A 15320-nucleotide genomic window follows, 5' to 3' on the forward strand; every position below is an offset into this window, starting at 1 on the left:
CTAGAAGTCTTGCCCTATCCCGGCCCTTCTCTTGATAAAAGCCAAGGCCAAAGGCCAATCTGTCCCTGACTCCCCCGTGCCTGGCTGTACGTGGCAGACAGGCTGCTTCCCACTGTCACCCTCCACACTCTCCCAGGACATTCCGGCGAGCGAGGAACATGCCCGATGTGCAAATCCCTCAGGTAATGAGGGAATTCATCACCGGGGAGCGTGGGCAATCCAGGAATGGGAACCCGATCGGTGCCTGGAGCTGGACAGAAGCAGCCCAGGCTGGCCAGCGAGGCTCGGGTTGCACTGAGCAGTCTCCCTGGGAAGAGGAGAGGACGGCGGGGATGGAGCCCACGGGCAGCCTTCAGAGGGGGCTCCTCCCACCCTGTTCTCAGGGAAGAGAGGGAAGACTGCGAACCAGGGGGCTAAGACCAGGGCGACCATATGTCCTGGTTAACGCCTGGGGTCTCGGCCTGACTATGACTAGAGCCCCCAGTCTCAAAAGTGTCATGGTTTGGATGACCTATTATATGGTCACCCTCGTTAAGACAGACCTGCAGGTGGTTTCTTCCAGCTCTGTAATCCTACTTTCAGAACTTCTAAGCTATTGCTTTACCCTACCCGGACTGAAACTCATTTCATATCTCAACTAGCCTAAGATACAAAGCATGATTACAGATGATTTTCCACAGCCAAGTCTCCCAGGAATAGTCCCTGGGCCTGGCATGGCCACCATGCTGATGCCACCAGTTTTGGGACCAGTTCACTTGCTACCACCCATGACGAAAGAGCAGGTATAGGCCTTCAGCTCTCCACCTATGAGATCAAACAGTGCTGGCCTCAGCCTAAGTACCCATGCCCATGCCCATTACACACCCAGTAAAACCATTGCTGGACGCCGGCACCCACAGAGGAAGGAATAAAGAGGGGCGGGATTAAGTTCTCTGGGGTGGAGGCATTTAGTGGGATAGCACCAAGGAACAAGACGGCCTTTGATCTCCACGCTTCCCCTCGGCCCTAAAAGTGTTTTCAAGAAGCCCAGGCGCATCGGCAGACAGATCAAAGCTTCCCTCCTCAAGGCCCTTATGCCTTTTTCTCAGACCCATCTCAGCACCAACTACAACCAGTGCACCACCTGCAGGGTCTGGAGGGTGGTCCCGGGGAAGAGAAAGAGGAGGAAAAGAGAAGTCCACAGTAAGTGTATGTCTGCTGGGACGTGGAGAGGTCGCAGCAGAGCCTATTAAGAAAACAGCCAGCCCTCCTATCATGGAAATAGAAAGAGGGAAAGGCTGGTTAAACATGAAGCACCTATAAAATTATATTGGTCCATCGTAACCATGGAGCCCTCACACAAACACACGCAAATCCGGTCACTCATCCCTCGCCCCTTGAGTGCCTTTTTATTTTCTGTAATTAATCGGGCAAGGGTGGAACTTGGGAAAAGTCAGAATCTGCAGCCTTCTCTCTAGTAATAACCCACCGGCGGGTGGGGTGGGAGGTGCAGCTGTCGGCGTCCGTTACCTGAAGCATGTTGAGAAGCAGGCTCCGGAACTTGGTCCCCTCCACCATGAAGAGCGCCATCTTGTCGCAGAGCTTGGCGGCCGTGAAAGCAAAGCTGCGGTCGGACACGGCCTTCTGGTAGATGGTGCGGACGATCTCCCCCAGCATCTCCTCGGAGTTGGTCGAGTTCTGGGCCTCCTCCATGAAGGTGGTGAGCTTGGCATCCACGTCGCTGCTGTTGTTTCTCATGCTGTTCAGGATCTCAATCAACTTGTCCATCTTGTTCTGCTGAGGGTTGGTGGTCTCCACGGCCACTTCATCCTGGGCGTGCGGGAGACAAACCGAGTCGCGCCTGAGTGGAGCCCAGCTTTCTGCGGAGGGGTGGCAAGTGGAGGGGGGGGTGCCACCCTCAGAAAGGACCCGCCCCACCTTCTAGAACCTGAGGTCTGATCCCTCCGGGAATGCCAACCTTCACCATGGACCCTGGGGCCCCAGGCTCTCTGCTGACCCTTATCTTGGCCCCTGTGACACCCTGGGTGGACCCTTCTTGTGAGCTACAGCTCTTACCCAGGATTCTCATATACACTGGCTTTGCCTCATACACATTAAATATCTCAATCTAGAAATGATTTAATGGGGCTCATAAAAGATGAAATAAAATAACAGATAAGGAATTGGGCCAAGAGAAAACGAGGGTAGGAACACTAGGTCAGGAAGGAGGCAGCATCCAAAATGCCTGCTCTGCTGGTTAAAGGTGCCCATGGCGTGGCTACCTTGTCCTCCAGACCTCGGCTCCTTCAGCCCGAGGACCATCATGTTCTCTGGGTGTGGGGATCCCGGTGACACGGCCTTGGCATTGTGTCCCATGGAGACTGTGCTGGCTTTTTACAACAAGCACTGCACACCGAGGACTCCTTCAACGCGCCACGAAAACAACTCGAGGAGGGAAACTTCAGATAAAACACCCTGCACCCTTGAGTGGTTTCACTACAACTGGGACCAGACCTGCGCTGGGGGAGGAAGCAAATGGCATTTGATGTCTCAGAAGGATAGACTGGTGGCCAGGAAAATGGCTGACTTAACTGCTGGGATGTGAGACCAGGGTTAAAGGGCAGGCTCAGGGACATAAAGGGAAGCCCCATGTTGGCCCTTCCAGCATCAACAGAAGAATCCAGGGCTGGGAGGCTCAGACCCAGGTCCTAGAACCTGCTCTCTGTCTCTAGCTGGATGGCTCTGGGAAGTGGTTTCACTCTCTGGGCCTCATTTTCCTCCCTGGTAACATGAGGAGGTTAGGTTAGATGGTCTATAGCTTCCCCTTAGCCCTGCTATTGCTTAAGCACATTCCTCCTGGTCCAGGAGTCCAGGAGGCCTCACCTGAGGGCAGTTCTTGAAGCTGAAATACAGGCACTATCGATCTACCTTACCTGTTCTATCTCCCCCTTCCTTCCCCACCCCAACCCTGTGGGCCCCAAGGCAGGAATAGTGGTCGGTATGTATAGAATAACCCCTCGAGGGTCTTCACACAGCTTATGGCGTTCGATCTGCAGTCTGTCTGCAACGTGGATAGTATTATACCCATTTTACAGATGGGTAAACTGGGCAGGGGGTGTGCCCAGAGAGGTTAGGTGACTTGCCCAAGGCCACCTAACCAGTCAAAGGCAGAGTGAAGACTGAGCTGGTTTGCTGGACTCTAAAACCCATGTTGTTTCCTCTCTGTGGCACTGCGGTTACATTCAGTGGAGCTGGAGAGAATTAACAATCCTCTCTCCCTGGCTGGACTGCAGCAATCTGTTCCAGAAGCTCTTCAGGCAAAGACCACACACTGGCCATCACTTGGGAAGCTCTCCCAAGAGAGCTTCTTTGGGACGTAAGGGAATGAGTGAGGCTTTCCTCCAGGACCTCACAGCCGCCCGTCCCACAGGGAGCAGTGGGTGGGGGCCCGGGGCTGTAAGGATGCCAGCAGCAGCATGTCACCTTCGAGAACTGATCAGGGAAAAGGTCTGACCTGCCTTGTCCTGCCTGAGTGTGGACCTGGCCTCGGAGGTGAAAGGTGGAGGAGAGAAGGCCGTAGAGAGATGCCAGGGAGAAGCCCGGAACTTCGAGCTCTGCAGAAGCCCCAAATGGAGGACTCCGTGGAGGAAAGCTGGGGGCAAGTTGGCCTTTCTTGGGAACAGCTCCTTTCCAAGGTGACCTTACCTGCACCCCTGGCTGAGGACGGGGAGCTAGGGTGCTCAGAGTGGACTTAACGATGCCAGGGACAGAGCTCCAGCCCTTCTCTGGAGGCTTGGGGCATCTCTTCCTGAATTTGTGAACTAGACTTTAGAGACCAGGGCCAGCAGTAGGGTGAGGAATGTGAGGCTCCTGGGGAGCAAAGTTTAAGGAGGCCCTCCTTCTCAGGGCTGTGCCAGTGTAGGATGGGCATCTGCGTGATGCTGAGAGTGAGCGCCTCCTTAAATTTTGTCCCTTAGATCCCTCCCTACTGCTGATTGGTGAAGGGGGGGAGTGGCAAGGCTGAGGCCAGTCTGCTGCACTCTGCCCAACTCACCTTTGCTCTCCCCTGGCAGGGAGCGCAGCCTGGTACTCGCCTTCGGGAGAAGCATTCTTACGTTATAGGCTCTGTGTTTTCCCTAGATGCCCTTTAGCACTAACAGGGCAGTATCTGCCACCAGATAATGCTGGAGGGAAGAACCAGGCCTTCTCTGCCCACCTCCCATCACCTGGAGGCACATGCCTCTTCCTCCCCTCCCTTCTCAGGCTGGGGGCTGGTACCGAGTGTTCACCCGGGACTCTTGGAGGATGGAATGTGCTGGAGGGGGTTCACATGCAGAGCTGGCCATGGGCCTGCCGTCTGGTGGCCGGGGGTCCCTCAGGCAGCGTTGACCAGGTGTGCTGGGGCCACATGAGCCTCCCTCCACGAGGCTCCCCAGGTCCGCAACCCCGAGCCCACCTACCAAGATGCCTACCTCGCGCTGTCCTCCCTGATGCAAGAGAACAAGGAAAATTCAATTACCGGTACCTTTTCTTTCAGCCTTCGCCGCAGCCTGTCTTTGGAAGACTGGAGCAGGGTAACTTTGGGCCGCTCCCCGCTGCGCTCGGGAATAATACTGTCTTTACGCTTTGTCTCAGCCTCTGGACCGCCTGGCTGCAGCAGGGGCAGCCTCTCGGAAGCCACTGGGGCCAGGGCATCAGGGCTGCAGGGAGGCTCGAGGCCGCTGTGCCCGGCATCCCCCAGGGCGTCCTCGAGTTTGGGGCTCTCCATGGTCACGGTCTCTTTGGCACTGCGGTGGGCGCCTGCCTCCCCCTTGTCGCCTGGTGGATGCTTCATGTTGCTGTGATGCCAGCGCCGGTTCTGGCTGTAGCCGTGATGGGTGGACCTCCCTGAGGGGTGGGGCACTGAGCCCCCCTGGTAGGATTTCTGGTGGTCCCTGTTGTGTTTGGCACTGCCCGGTGGGTGGTCACCGTGCTGTTGAGGCTTGTTCCCTCCTGGGGGTCTCTGCTGCCGCCTGCAAACCAAAGGGGAAAGACAAAGAGGGTCACTGGGGCCGCTGGCCAGGGTCCCTGTGTCCAAACATTAGAAGGAATTTATTTATTCATTTTTTCAATACCCTTAACTGAAGGCCTCCTGTGCACCAGGCTTTGTGATGGGGCTTGGGGATACTAGCAGAGAATATGACACACAGGTCCCTGTGATTATATAGGATTTAAGTCAACCCTTGACTTAAAATAAATATTTTATTCCCTTATTAGAATATGCGTTAGTACACGTGTAGGGAACAAAATTAAAATGACAGAGTATACAGCGAATCCTCCTGACTGTCCCCAGACACCCAGTATGTTTTCTTGAAGCAGCCATTATCATTTTGTGAACATATTCTATGCATGTTCCAGGAAAGATATATACACAGACCTGCATCTGACAACAACTATCCTGTTAATGACTTTTTAACCATCATGACTCATGAAGAGTTATACCATTTGTTACACAGCCTTTCTTTGGGTACACTGACATTTCTGCCCCCAAACCCACTAACAAAATATGCTATAAGAAATTGTTACAGGCAGAATCGTGTTTCTCTCAAATTCATATGTTGAAGCCTCAACCCCTAGGACCTCAGCATGTGACTGCATTTGGAGATAGGACTTTTGAAGAGATGATTAAGTTAAAATGAGGCTGTTAGGGTGGGCCTTAATCTAATTTGACTGGTATCCTTATTATTATTATTATTTTCGGCCGTGCTGCATGCCTTGCGGGAACCAGGGATGGAACCGGGGCCCTGGCAGTGAAAGCACTGAGTCCTGACCACTGGACTGGCAGGGAATTCCCATGACTGGTATCCTTATAATAAGAGGAAATTTGAATGCACAGAGACACCAGGAATGCGGGTACAGAGAAGAAATCCCATGTGAGGACACAGCCAGAAGGTGGTCATCTACAAGCCAAGGAGAGAGGCCTCAGAAGAAACCAAACCCAATACCTTGACCTTGGACTTCCAGCCTCCAGAACTGTGAGAAAGTAAATTTCTGTTGTTTACCCACCCGGTCTGTGGTATTTTGTTATGGCAGCCCGAGCTGAGCAATACAGAAGTGATATTTAACATGGTGGTTTTAGGCAGACAGGCTCATCGAGTTTTTTTTGACCATTTCAAAGCAGAGATTATCATATGGAACAAATTTGAGGTGTACATCACGGGACAAACCCCAAACGTGCTGATTTGAAGACTAAGGGAGAGCAAGGGGGTGGGAGTATTCTGAGGACCCTTCAGTCCAGCAGCTCAAGGGCTGCTTCCATCACTGAAGCACTCCTGTGTTCCACCTCTGTTTCACCCTCATGGTGTTTTCCATGCCATAACCTTATTTGAAGTGCATTTGGAGAACAGGATAACCATGAGCCTCTCAAAGTTGTCAAGCCAGTGAAGAAGTGGAGAGAAGACGTTACATTCTAGGGAATGAGGCCCCTGTCCCAGTCTGTGATCCATCTCTTTGGCAGGTACAACAGAACTTTGCTGCACTGCATTTCATGAACAAATTACATTTATTTGCTCTAAAATTATTATTACTTATCTAAACTCGATTTCACTGTTCACTTGATAAATTTTTTTTTATTAATTTTTATTGGAGTATGGTTGCCTTACAATGTTGTGTTAGCCTCCACCACACAACAAAAGGAATCAGCCATACACATACAGATATCCCTTCCCTTTTGGACTTCCCTCCCATTTAGGTTACCACAGTGCACTACGTGAGTTCCCTGTGCTATACAGCATGTTCCCATCAGTTGTGCATTTTATACATAGTATCAATAATGTATATGTGTCAATCCTAGTCTCCCAGTTCCTCCCACCCCACCCCTTTCCCCCTTGGTAGCCATACATTTGTCCTCTAAGTCTGTGTCTCTATTTCTGCTTTGCAACTAAGATCATCTATACCATTTTTCTAGATTCCACATATACACGTTATTATACGATATTTACTTTTCTCTTTCTGACTTGCTTCACTCTGTATGACACTCTCTAAGTCCATCCACATCTCTACAAATGACCCAATTTCATTCCTTTTTATGGCTGAGTAATATTCCATTGTACATATGTACCACATCTTCTTTATCCATTCCTCAGTCGATGGACATTTAGGTTGCTTCCATGTCCTGGCTATCGTAAATAGTGTTGCTACGAACATTGGGGTGCATGTGTTTTTTTGAATTATGGTTTTCTCTGGGTATAGGTCCAGTAGTGGGACCATATGGTAGCTCTACTTTTAGTTTTTTAAGGAACCTCCATACTGTTCTCCATAGTGGCTGTATCAATTTACATTCCCACCAACAGTGTATGAGGGTTCCCTTTTCTCCACAACCTCTCCAGCATTTACTGTTTGTAGGTTTTTTGATGACAGCCATTCTGACCAGTGTGAGGTGATACCTCATTGTAGTTTTGATTTGCATTTCTCTAATAATTAGTGATGTTGAGCATCTTTTCATGTGTTTGTTGGCCATCTGTATGTCTTCTTTGGAGAAATGTCTTTTTAGGTCTTCTGCCCATTTTTTGATTGGGTTGTTTGCTTTTTTGATATTGAGCTGTATGAGCTGCTTGTATACTTTGGAGATTAATCCTTTGTCATTTGCTTCATTTGCAAATATTTTCTCCCATTCTGAGGGTTGTCTTTTCATCTTCTTTAAGGTCTCCTTTGCTGTGCAAAAGCTTTTAAGTTTCATTAGGTCCCATTTGTGTATTTTTGTTTTAATTTTCATTACTCTAGGAGGTGGCTCAAAAAAGATGTTGCTGTGGTTTATGTCAACGAGTGTTCTGCCTATGTTTTCCTCTAAGAGTTTTATAGTGTCTGGTCTTACATTTAGGTCTTTAATCCATTTTGAGTTTATTTTTGTGTATGGTGTTAGGGAGTGTTCTAATTTCATTCTTTTACATGGAGTTGTCCAATTTTCCCAGCACTACTTATTGAAGAGGCTGTCTTTTCTCCATTGTGTATTCTTACCTCCTTTGTCATAGATTAGGTGACCATATGTGCGTGGGTTTGTCTCTGGGCTTTCTATCCTGTTCCATGAGCTATATTTCTGTTTTTTGTGCCAGTACCATACTGTCTTGATTACTGTAGCTTTGTAGTATAGTCTGAAGTCAGGGAGCCTGATTCCTCCAGCTCTGTTTTTCTTTCTCAAGATTGCTTTGGCTATCCGGGGTCTTTTGTGTTTCCATACAAATTGTAAAATTTTTTGTTCTAGTTCTGTGAAAAATGCCATTGGTAGTTTGATAGGGATTGCATTGAATCTGTAGATTGCTTTGGGTAGTATAGTCATTTTCACAATATTGATTCTTCCAATCCAAGAACATGGTATATCGCTCCATCTATTTATGTCATCTTTGATTTCTTTCATCAGTGTTTTATAGTTTTCTGAGTACAGGTTTTTGCCTCCTTAGGTAGGTTTATTTCTAGGTATTTTATTCTTTTTGTTGCAATGGTGAATGGGATTATTTCCTTAATTTCTCTTTCTGCCCTTTAGTTGTTAGTATATAAGAATGAAAGAGATTTCTGAGTATTAATTTTGTATCCTGCAACTTTACCAAATTCATTGATTAGCTCTAGTAGTTTTCTGGTGGCATCTTTAGGATTTTCCCTGTATAGTATCATGTCATTTGCAAACAGTGACATTTTACTTCTTCTTTTCCAATTTATATTCCTTTTATTTCATTTTCTTCTCTGATTGTCGTGGCTAGGACTTCCAAAACTATGTTGAATAGTAGTGGTGAGAGTGGACACCCTTATCTTGTTCCTGATCTTAGAGGAAATGCTTTCAGTTTTTCACCATTGAGAATAATGTTTGCTGTGGGTTTGTCATATATGGCCTTTATTATGTTGAGGTAGGTTCCCTCTATGCCCACTTTCTGGAGAGTTTTTATCATAAATGGTGTTGAATTTTGTCAGAAGCTTTTTCTGCATCTATTGAGATGATCAAATGGTTTTTATTCTTTAATTTATTAATATGGTGTAACACATTAATTTGCATATATTGAAGAATCCTTGCATCCCTGGAATAAATCCCACTTGATCATGTTATATGATCCTTTTAATGTGTTGTTGGATCCTGTTTGCTAGTATTTTGTTGAGGATTTTTACATCTATGTTCATCAGTGATTCTGGCCTGTAATTTTCTTTTTTTGTGATATCTTTGTCTGGTTTTGCTATCAGGGTGATGGTAGGCTTGTAGAATGAGTTTGTGAGTGTTCCACCCTCTGCAATTTTTTGGAAGAGTTTGAGAAGGATTGGTGTTAGCTCTTCTCTAAATGTTTGATAGAATTCACCTGTGAAGGCATCTTGTTCTGGACTTTTGTTTGTTGGAAGATTTTAAATCACAATTTCAATTTCAGTGCTTGCGATTGGTCTATTCATATTTTCTATTTCTTCTTGGTTCAGTCTTGGAAGGTTGTGCTTTTCTAAGAATTTGTCCATTTCATCCAGGTTGTCCATTTTATTGGCATATAGTTGCTTGTAGTACTCTCTTATGATCCTTTGTATTTCTATGCTGTCAGTCGTAACTTCTCCTGTTTCATTTCTAATTTTACTGATTTGATCCTTTCCCTTTTTTTCTTGATGAGTCTGGCTAAAGGTTTATCAGTTTTGTTTATCTTCTCAAAGAACCAGCTTTTAGTGTTATTGATCTTTGCCATTGCTTTCTTCATTTCTACTTCATTTATTTCTGCTCTGATCTTAATGATTTCTTTCTTTCTACTAACTTTGAGTTTTGTTTGTTCTTCTTTCTCTAGTTGCTTTAGGTGTAAAGATAGGTTGTTTATTTGAGATTTATCTTGTTTCTTGAGGTAGGATTGTATTACTATAAACTTCCCTCTTAGAACTGCTTTTGCTGCATCCCATAGGTTTTGGGTCATCATGTTTTCGTTGTCATTTGTTTCTAGGTATTTTTTGATTTCCTCTTTAATTTCTTCAGTGATCTCTTGGTTGTTTAGTAGTGTATTGTTTAGCCTCCATGTGTTTGTATTTTTTACAGTTTTTTTCCCTGTAATTGATTTCCAATATCATAGTGTTGTGGTCAGAAAAGATGCCTGATATGATTTCAACTTTCTTAAATTGATTTGTGACCCAAGATGTGATCTGTCCCGGTGAATGTTCTGTGAGCACTTGAGAAGAAAGTGTATTCTGCTACTTTCGGGTGGAATGACCTATAAATATCAATTAAATCTATTTGGTCTATTGTGTCATTTAAAGCTTGTGTTTCCTTATTTATTTTCTGTTTGGATGATCTGTCCATTAGTGTAAGTGGGGTGTTAAAGTCCCCCACTAATATTGTGTTACTGTTGATTTCCCCTTTTATGGCTGTTAGCGTTTGCCTTATGTATTGAGGTGCTCCTATGTTGGGTGCATAGATATTTACAATTGCTATATCTTCTTCTTGGATTGATCCTTTGATCATTATGTAGTGTCCTTCCTTGTCTCTTGTAACATTCTTTATTTTAAAGTCTATCTTGTCTGATATGAGTATTGCTACTCCAGCTTTCTTCTGATTCTCATTTGCATGGAATATCTTTTTCCATCCCCTCACTTTCAGTCTGTATGTGTCCCTAGGTCTGAAGTGGGTCTCTTGTAGACAGCATATGTACAGGTCTTGTTTTTGTATCCATTCAGCTAGTCTGTGTCTTTTTGTTGGAGCATTTAATCCATTTACATTTAAGGTAATTATAGATATGTATGTTCCTATTACCATTTTCTTAATTGTTTTGGGTTTGTTTTTGTAGGTCTTTTTCTTTTCTTGTGTTTTCCACCTAGAGAAGTTCCTTTAGCATTTGTTGTAATGGTGGTTTGGTGGTGCTGAATTCTCTTAGCTTTTGCTTGTCCGTAAAGCTTTTGATTTCTCTCTTGAGTCTGAATGAGATCCTTGCCGGATAGAGTAATCTTGGTTGTAGGTTCTTCCCTTTCATCACTTTAAATCTGCCCTGCCATTCCTTTCTGGCCTGTAAAGTTTCTCTGAAAAATCAGCTGATAACCTTATGGGGATTCCCTTGTAAGTTATTTGTTGCTTTTCCCTTGCTGCTTTTAATACTTTTTCTTTGTATTTAATTTTTGTAAGGTTGATTAATATGTGTGTTGGCATGTTTCTCCTTCAGTTTATCCTGTATGGAACTCTCTGTGCTTCCAGAGAACTCTCTAGAACTTCTCTCTGGGAAGTTTTGACTATAATATCTTCAAATATTTTCTCAGGCCCTTTCCCTTTCTCTTCTTCTTCTGGGACCCCTATAATTTGAATGTTGGTGCGTTTGAGAGGTCTCTGAGACTGTCCTCAATTCTTTTCATTCTTTTTTCTTTCTTTCTTTTTTTTTTTGCAGTACGTGGGCCTCTCACTGTTGTGGCCTCTCCCGTTGCGGAGCACAGGCTCTGGACGCGCAGGCCCAGCGGCCATGGCTCACAGGCCTAGCTGCTCTGCAGCATGTGGGATCTTCCTGGACTGGGGCATGAACCCGTGCCCCCTGCATCGGCAGGCGGACTCTCAACCACTGCGCCACCAGGGAAGTCCCATTCTTTTTTCTTTATTCTGTTTGTCAGCAGTTATTTCCACCATTCTATCTTCCAGCTCACTTATTCATTCTTCTGCCTCAGTTATTCTGCTGTTGATTCCTTCTTGTGTATTTTTCATTTCAGTCATTGTGTTGTTCATCACTGATTGTTTGTTCTTTAGGTCTTCTAGGTACTTGTTAATCGTTTCTTGTATTTTCTCCATTCTATTTCCTAGATCTTGGATCATCTTTATTATCATTACTCTGAATTCTTTTTCAGATAGCTTGCCTATTTCCTCTCCATTTATTTGGTCTTGTGGGATTTTACCTTTCTCCTTTGTCTGCAGCGTATTTATCTGTCATTTCATTTTGTCTGAACTACTGTATCTATGGACTTCTTTCTGCAGGTTGCAGAGTCGTGGTTCCTCTTCTTTCTGTTGACTGCCCGCTGCTGAGTGAGGTTGGTCCAGGGGCTTGTGCAGGTTTCCTGGTGGGAGGGCCTGGTGCCTGCACTCTGTTGGGTGGAGTTGAGTCTTTTCCCTCTGATGGGCAGGGCTGTGTCAGGTGGTGTGTTTTGGGGTGTCTGTGAGCTTAGTATGACTTTAGGCAGCCTGTCTACTGTGGGTGGGGCTGGGTTCCTGTCTTGCTGGTTGTTTGGTGTGAGGTGTTTAGCACTGAAGCCTGCAGGCAGTTGTGTGGGGCTGGGTCTTGGTGTTGATATGGACACCTTCAGGAATGCAGGTGCTGATTAATATTGCCTGGGCCCAGGAATTCTCTGTTGTTCCGGCATCCTGGACTCTATGTTCCTACCCTGGAGGCCCAGGCTCGACCCCTCTAGGTAGGTCTCTGGACCTGCTGTGGACACCGTGAGGCCAGCTCAGACCCTGATTTGGCCTGATTCCTGTGTGTATTTGTCCACAAAGTCCAGTGCTGCGAAGGCTAGACTGGTCTCAGATGTTGAAACACTCATTGTCTATTCAGGTATTCCACAAATGCAGGGTTTACCCAGCCAATCTTGGGGATTTAATTCACAGCTTGTGCTGCTGCATAGAAAAATTTGCCTCTCTCTTCCTTTGTTGTATCACCCTTCAGGCTCAGTTTTGTTTTGTTTTGTTTTGTTTTGTTTTTTGCGGTACGCAGGCCTGTCACTGTTGTGGCCTCTCCTGTTGCAGAGCACAGGCTCCGGACGCGCAGGCTCAGCGGCCATGGCTCATGGGCCCAGCCACTCCACGGCATGTGGGATCTTCCTGGACCGGGGCACGAACCCGTGTCCCCTGCATTGGCAGGCGGACTCTCAACCACTGCGCCACCAGGGAAGCCCCAGTTTTGGGTTTAACCCCACCTCTGCCTGTGTGCCACCCTCAGGCATCTGATCCTTGCCCAGGTGAGTGGGAGCAAAAGCAGCAGCTGCTTGGAGCCCACTTGGGTACTCCCAGTACCTGCAGTGGTAGGAGCTGGTGTATGGGAGCATTGTTGCCCCTGCCCCCTGTGCGTCTCTCAACAATGATGCCTTGCTTTCCAGGCAGACCCCGCTTCATCTAGGGGCATTCCTGGCCATGCATCCCCTCAGTCCTGTCCCTTCTATTGTATCTGCATGGCCAACTGCGTTTCTCTCCCCAGGTCTGTTCTTCCAACCCCACGCTTCAGCCCTCTGACCCTGCCAAGAGTCCCCTCGGTGGACTCTTGTCCCAGGCAGGGGTGCCCAGAGCTGATTCCCAAGGAGGTTTTGGGGAGGGCGGTGCAGGCAAAGATGACCCTGGCACGAGGGGCGGGCGGGCCTGCTCTGGTGGGAGCCCCTCCCAATGCCCACAGAGGCAGAAGAAGCGGATGGGGAAGGGGTTTATAATGGCAGCTCCGCCCCTTGTATGCCATGCTACTATGACGCCTTGCTATGGTGTCTCAGGCTTTTTCCACAGACTTTCCCAGTTGTGGTGCCCCTTGCTCCTGTCCCTTCAGGCTGTTTTCTCACAGCCAAGAGCTGTCCTCTCCCTGGCTCTGCACTCCAAACCCCTCTTTCTAGCACCCAACTCCCCTTCACAACAGGTGACTCACGATTCAGGCTGGAATGCACGGAGCTTCCGTCTAGATCATGCGTGCGGTTCTTACTTTGTCTTGCCTTCCATAGACCATCTGTAGTGCTCTCCTTTGATCCCCCAAAGTTCCTTTTCTGTCCCAGCTCATTTCCCCTCCATGAGGGAGTCTTTCTTAATGTGGGGACCTCTCCCCACCTTCAGCTTCTTGCCAGGGTTGCTGGTCTCTTTTTTGATTCTTTTCTTTTTTTTCTTTCATTTTTGTAGGTGTCCAAAGTCTACCACTACTGTTCAGCAGGAGCTCTATGGGAATTATTCCATTTGTAAATGTGTTTTTGACGCACTTGTGAGGAGCGACAAATTCCGCATCCTTCTGTTCTGCCATCTGGACCGAGGGGCAATAATTCTGTATCTGTGAAAATTTGGGGGTGTCTTGGGTTGGGGTTATATGGATCATTTTCCCATTAAAATTAATGAAAAATTGTTCATTGAAAAGCTTTCCTTTCTACCAATATCAAATGTTGGTGAGGATGTGGAGAACAGGGAACCCTCGTGCACTGTTGGTGGGAATGTAAATTGGGGCAGCCTCTGTGGAAAACGGTATGGAGGTTTCTCAAAAAAACAAAAAAATAGAACTACCACGTGACCCAGCAATTTCACTCCTGAGTAAATACCCGAAAAACCCAAAGACACTAATTTGAAAAGATACATGCACCTCAGTGTTCATATCAGCATTATTTACAATTTCCAAGATATGGAAGCAACCTAAGTGTCCATCAACAGATGAATGGATAAAGAAGATGTGGTACACACACACACACACACACACACAGACACAGACACACACAATGGACTACTACTCAGCCATAAAAAAGAATGAAATCTTGCCATTTGCAACAACATAGATGGACTTGGAGGGCATTATGCTAAGTGAAATAAGTCAGAGAAAGATAAATACTGTATGATATTGCTTGTATGTGGAATCTAAAAAGTACAACAAACTAGTGAATAAAAAGAAGCAGACTCACAGATACAGAAAACAAACTAGCGGTTACCAGTGGGGAGGGCAGAGGGGCAATATAGGGGTGGGGGAGTGGGAGGCACAAACTACTGGGCGTAAGATAGGCTCAAGGATGTGCTGTACAACACTGGGAATATATCTGATATTTTGTAATAACTGTAAATGGAAAGTAACCTTTAAACATTGTATAAAAATAAAAAATTAAAAGAAAAGCGTTCCCTAAGTGGCAGGGTTTTCAGGGGGAATTAAAGTTGTTAAGTGAGAGACAGGTGTATAAGCTTCTTTTTCTTTCCACACAAACAGTAACTTACAACCCACTGTATATTAGAAGTAGAAATTAGTATGTTTCTGGAGGGAAATTTGGTTACAAAAGCCTCTAAAACATGTAAACCACTGGACCTTGCAATGTATCCACGTGTGACAACTTATCCAAAGGAAATAATCAAAGCACAGGGATGTAGGAATAAGGATATTCATCTCAGCAGTGTTTAGAACAGCAGTGAAAAACGGACCGTGGAGAAATTAAGAACATGGTGAAAAATTCACTCTGTAGCATGTGTTGTAATACATGCAGCATGGTGCTGTTTTTTAAGGCAAGTATGCATATGCATAGAAAAACTGGAAGGATACACACCAAAATGCTAACAGTCATTATCTCTAGGGGATGGGATGAGGATTTTTCTCTTCTTTTTTGTGTTTTCTAAATGAAGATAAATTTATTTTTCTGAACTTTCTATTGTGGGATAATTATAGATTCAAATGGAGTTG

The 15320-nt window shown here is 46.1% G+C and overlaps 1 protein-coding gene and 1 long non-coding RNA gene across 6 annotated transcripts in view; one reads left to right on the plus strand and one right to left on the minus strand.

The window, feature by feature from the left end:
• Positions 1-15320, minus strand: part of CTIF (cap binding complex dependent translation initiation factor) — a 308260-nt gene that overhangs the window by 93022 nt on the left and 199918 nt on the right. For 3 of the 4 annotated variants that reach the window (XM_079942097.1, XM_079942098.1, XM_079942100.1), the window contains exons 8-9: positions 4499-4991; positions 1510-1809 (exon numbers count right to left, since the gene is read on the minus strand). In XM_079942097.1, coding sequence (XP_079798223.1) covers positions 1510-1809; positions 4499-4991 — 793 coding nt within the window. The remainder of the gene's footprint in view (positions 1-1509; positions 1810-4498; positions 4992-15320) is intronic. The other variant, XM_079942099.1, reaches the window with a different exon arrangement.
• Positions 147-14108, plus strand: LOC307196775. Of its 2 annotated transcripts, none has more exons than XR_013831221.1 (4): positions 147-182; positions 5855-6001; positions 12642-12885; positions 13799-14108. It is a non-coding gene; the product is annotated as an uncharacterized lncRNA (long non-coding RNA). The 2 variants fall into 2 exon arrangements; XR_013831222.1 differs by having other exon boundaries at positions 12674-12885.

Source organism: Stenella coeruleoalba (assembly GCF_951394435.1).
Source record: "Stenella coeruleoalba genome assembly, chromosome: 14".
Taxonomy (NCBI): Eukaryota; Metazoa; Chordata; class Mammalia; order Artiodactyla; family Delphinidae; genus Stenella; species Stenella coeruleoalba.